This window comes from Penaeus monodon, chromosome 6 (genome assembly GCF_015228065.2).
Source record: "Penaeus monodon isolate SGIC_2016 chromosome 6, NSTDA_Pmon_1, whole genome shotgun sequence".
Lineage (NCBI taxonomy): Eukaryota > Metazoa > Arthropoda > Malacostraca > Decapoda > Penaeidae > Penaeus > Penaeus monodon.
Window position 1 is genome coordinate 27,334,216 of NC_051391.1, and position 5,000 is coordinate 27,339,215.

At 40.6% G+C, this 5,000-nt stretch overlaps 1 protein-coding gene across 2 annotated transcripts in view; it reads right to left on the reverse strand.

Annotated features, from left to right (window-relative positions):
- The window catches only part of LOC119574364 (luciferin sulfotransferase-like), a 9,187-nt gene that overhangs the window by 684 nt on the left and 3,503 nt on the right, over positions 1-5,000 (reverse strand). For both annotated transcript variants that reach the window (XM_037921573.1, XM_037921574.1), the window contains exons 3-6: positions 4,778-4,874; positions 2,002-2,176; positions 1,391-1,511; positions 694-788 (exon numbers count right to left, since the gene is read on the reverse strand). In XM_037921573.1, the coding sequence (XP_037777501.1) occupies positions 694-788; positions 1,391-1,511; positions 2,002-2,176; positions 4,778-4,874 (488 nt within the window). The remainder of the gene's footprint in view (positions 1-693; positions 789-1,390; positions 1,512-2,001; positions 2,177-4,777; positions 4,875-5,000) is intronic.

Below are 5,000 nucleotides of genomic sequence, written 5' to 3' on the forward strand. Positions count from 1 at the left end.
CAGTGTTGACACACGTGTTTGCTGTTATAACTTCAACCCTTCTTTTTAGCCAGATATACGTTGTCACATTTTAGGCTGACAGTGATGATGGAAGAGATCACTGACGTATTAACAAAATACAGATAAGAGTGATTTTGGAAATAATACAATAAAAGGTGCAACAATATAGGAACAATCGTAATTCTACTGATAAATAGTGATAACGATGATATTCAAAACAAAGATCGTAAAGTCATCAGCAACAGCAACAATGATGATGATAACACCAAGAACATATGACGTAACACTGATCTCAACAAAATAATGCTGTAATAAGAAAGATTTTGCAGCTATCACTAATGATGATATGATTATAGAAATATTAGTGAACAAAGTGATAAGAGTCTAAAATAGCATCTAACGTAAACATGCGTTATTATCAGCAGGTAGCCTGCACCTTGACCGTTACTTTTATATATATTTTTTATATCTTATTTAAGTGACGATTATCCTGTTGTGGCTTTTTATTTATTTATCCTTAAAAGAAGTCTTATTCATTCTTCTCTTTACGATCGAATCCACTGTATATCGCAACCAGCCACTACCATGAATTTTCACACAACACATATCCACTCTGCCATATGCCGTTCCAATGAGCACTGACCCATTTCCCCTTATCCTACGCCGTATCTGCAGGAGAGTTTTGCTGCTCACCTCCTTCATCTCCTCAAACCGCAGGAAGAGGATGTAGTTCTCGTGCCTCATGCGCCAGAAGTCCAGGACATGAGACCAGAAGGGAGACCAAGTTACTGAAAGAGAATTGGGGCTTATGCACGGGGCTGGCGGGGTTGGGACGCGAGACCTGGTTTATGATATACATTCTTGCTTCACATAGTGTACAAAAATAGAGAATGAGAGAGAGAGAGAGAGAGAGAGAGAGAGAGAGAGAGAGAGAGAGAGAGAGAGAGAGAGAGAGAGAGAGAGAGAGAGAGAGAGAGAGAGAGAGAGAGAGAGAGAGAGAGAGAGAGTGAAAACGAGAGAGAATGAGAGTGAGAAAGAGAGCGAGTGAGAGAGCGAGAGGGTGAGCAAGAGAGCGGGAGAGAGATAGAGGGGTAGATAGAAAGGTAGATAAATAGATAAATAGAGATAGAGATAGATAGATAGAAGAGAGAGAGAGAGAGAGAGAGAGAGAGAGAGGAGAGTAGAGAGAGAGAGTGAGAGAGAGAGAGAGAGAGAGAGAGAGAGAGAGAGAGAGAGAGAGAGAGAGAGAGAGAGAAGAGAGCGACAAGAGCGACAAGAGAGCGAAGAGAGCGAGAGAGAGAGAAGAGAGCGAGAGAACGAAAGAGCGAGATAGCCAGACAGAGAGACAGATGGATAAATAGACAGAGAGAGAGAGTGGGAGGGGGCCTACTCATGTCTTCGAGGAACAGCTCGACGAAATCTTCCAGCTGCCCCGTGTATCCGTCCAGCTTTACAGAATGGAAGTAATACGAGATGCAGACGTCGCGTGGATCCCGGCACACGTACAGGATCTGCAGGAGTGAAAAACGTTTGCCTTGAAGCATTGCAAAAAGGAAAAATATCTGAGTCTATAAACGGAGTAATACATTTCATTATTGTTTTGATTTATAGATTAAGAGATTATGTATTACCGTATGTACAGAGCAACCAATTTTCAGATTGGGTTGATACTGAAGGAGCTCTCTTGTTAGAGATTTCAAATATAGAAACTGTGAAGTCGATCATTCGTTGCACTTACTACAAACTTATTTAATTAATTAGAACGTATACACATAGCACACACACACACACACACACACACACACAGACACACAACTTCTGATAATATATATATATATATATATATATATATATATATATATATATAAATATATATATATATATATATAATATATATATATATACATATCTATATCTACATACATATACATATACATCACACACACACACATATGGTGTGTGTGTGTGTTTGTGTGTGGGTGATGCGCCCCGCTGCCCCACCTTCGGCTTGACACTCCAGAGCTGTGTTGGGAGAAGAGGCTTCTGCAGGTGCGCCTTGATGGTGCGCGGCTCCGCCATTGTGTGCATGATCTTCCAGGTGTTGCCGGGGAGGCAGGGGTCGAAGGGGTCCTGGTCAGGGGGCGTCTCGAGCTCGTCCGGCATCAGGGAGTCGAATCTGCAACGGCGGGAATCACAGGCATGCCTTCGCGCGGACTCTCGCATGGACATGGTGCGACCCAGGGCTACAGAACTGACTCTGTACTGACCTATATTCACAGGTTGGGACTCCCTTAGTAGTAAAGCCAAAGTATATGTTTGTTTATATTTATGAAACTGTAAGCATGATTATAAGTCTGATAAAAACGTTTCATTTTTCTTTGATCTTTTGGTGGCCTTGCTTATCAAAATGTTGCTAACGCATATTAGGTACAGTGCATTGATATATATATATATATATATATATATATATATATATATATAATATTATATATTAATATATATATTATATATATATATACGTATATATATAATATATATATAATATATATATAATATATATATATATATATATATATATATATATATATTATATATAATATATATATATATATATATATAATCACATATATTTAATATTTATATATATCTTTAAACTATATATATATATATTTTTATATATATATATATACACTAACACCTCCGCACCAACTACACTCAAACCACATATATATATATATATATATATATATATATATATATATATATATATATATATATATATCCCTAGGGACTGAACTACAAGGCAGCCGTCCGGCACCACTTTAGACTCACCCAGTACACACACACACACACACACACACACACACACACACACACCACACACACACACACACAAATATATATATATATATATATATATATTATATATATATATATATATATATATATATGTACTGGGTGAGTCTAAGTGGTGCCGGACGGCTGCCTTGTAGTTCAGTCCCTAGGGCAGTTCGCTGTCGCTTGCAACCTCGTTCTGGCAACTCCTGCGACGCCGCTGGTGCCAATCCTTTGGGTCCATCAGCTGCGTGGAGAGAGGGAGCCTGCTGCATGGACAACAGCTTGCTCCTCACATTCTTTCGCCCTGGCACTGATAGAATAATTAATGCCAAAGTCGACATCGACTGATGGTGGCCATGTCATATATATATATATATATATATATATATATATATATATATATATATATATATATATATATATATATATATATATTACTCCTCAGGGGAACCATGAAAAAAGGAATTGGTCCATGCACGCCATACGCATACCGATCGGCAGTTGTCGCCCGTTGTTCCAAAGGACACCCTCAGTACACATTACGGTCATGTTCCAGGCGGTCCGCGTTTGTCCACACGACCTTGGTGTGCAACATGAGCTATGTGTTGTGCCTTGCCCCTTTAGTGTCTGCGTCTTCTGGCTACCTATTGGTGAGCTTCTGTTACCGTTAATACTGCATTAAGGTACCTATAATTGTGTACTTTGCTCTGTAATTCTATGAGTCAAAATCTCCCTCTCTCTCTCTCTGTCCTCTCTCTCTCTCTCTCTCTCTCTCTCTTTCTCTTTCTCTCTCTCTCTCTCTCTCTCTCTCTCTTCTCTCTCTCTCTCCTCTCTCTCTCTCTCTCTCTCTCCTCTCTCTCTCTCTTCTCTCTCTCTCTCTCTCTCTCTCCTCTCTCTCTCTCTCTCTCTCTCTCTTCTCTCTCTCTCTCATCCACCAACACCTGTGTTTATTGTTTGTATGTGTATTTTTTCCACACCCACACCACACACCACCACACACACACACACCATCACACACACACAACACACACACACATCACCACACACGAGCACACAATACACACACACACAACAACACACACAACACACACACACACACACACCACACACCACCACAGCACACCACACACACACAAACAAGGCGGCGCGCGTGTGGTGTGGTGTGGTGTGGTGTGCATAGTATATATAATTATAATATATGATATATACAGTATATATTGATATATCATATAAGTATGTAAGTGTTATACGGTGTATATATCTGTATATATAACAGGATATATTATATTAGTAGTTGTATATATATTATAAGTATATGTGATATATATTATATCAGACATACATGTGTGTGTTGTGTGTAGATTTTCCGCACCAGTCACACACCACAGCACATCAACACATCACATACCACACACAACCTAACACATACACCCCGGCGCGCGCGCGGCGGTGGTGGTGGTTGTTGTGTGTGCGTGTGCGTTCTGTGCTTCATGCGTCTATAGAGTTCTTATATACGTCATGTTGTGTTATGTGTGAATGTGCATGTGTGAAGTGTGAAAGTAGATCGTGTTGTTCGATGTGTGTGTGTGTGTGTGTGCTGTGTTGTGACGGCAATAACGAAATGGCGTTTAATAAATTTTGAAATTACACACACACACACATATATAAAATTTGATACAGTACATGCTTTGGGATAAGTGTGAAAAAACGCCACAATAAGAACTGAATTAAATCGTTTCGATCGTCAGAGTTCCTTATAGACGACGCAAATACCGGAAGACACAAACAGAATGGAAAGGTCAGAAGACTTGAATAAGGTTCCAGGGTTGGGGCAAGGCAGGTCTAGGGAAAGCTTCGCTTACTAACGGCGATTCCGCCCATGTTCCTGATGTGTTCTGTACAGGTATGCATGTCCCGCGAACCAGCCGGGGAGACTTACTCAAAGAAAGGAAAGCGCCTCATGAGACCTTGCTTGCCTGCCTCCGTCTCGCGCCCGTGCAGGAGGCACCACGCCAGTTCCTGCGTCCACGTCGTTCCTGCGTTGCGCGAGGGGGGCGACCGCAGAGATAAAAGAAGAGAGGAAGTGGGTGAGGGAAAGATGTATGGAAAGGGAGTAAAAAGTGTTAAATAAGGGTAAAGACGAATGAGAGGAAAATGTTGGA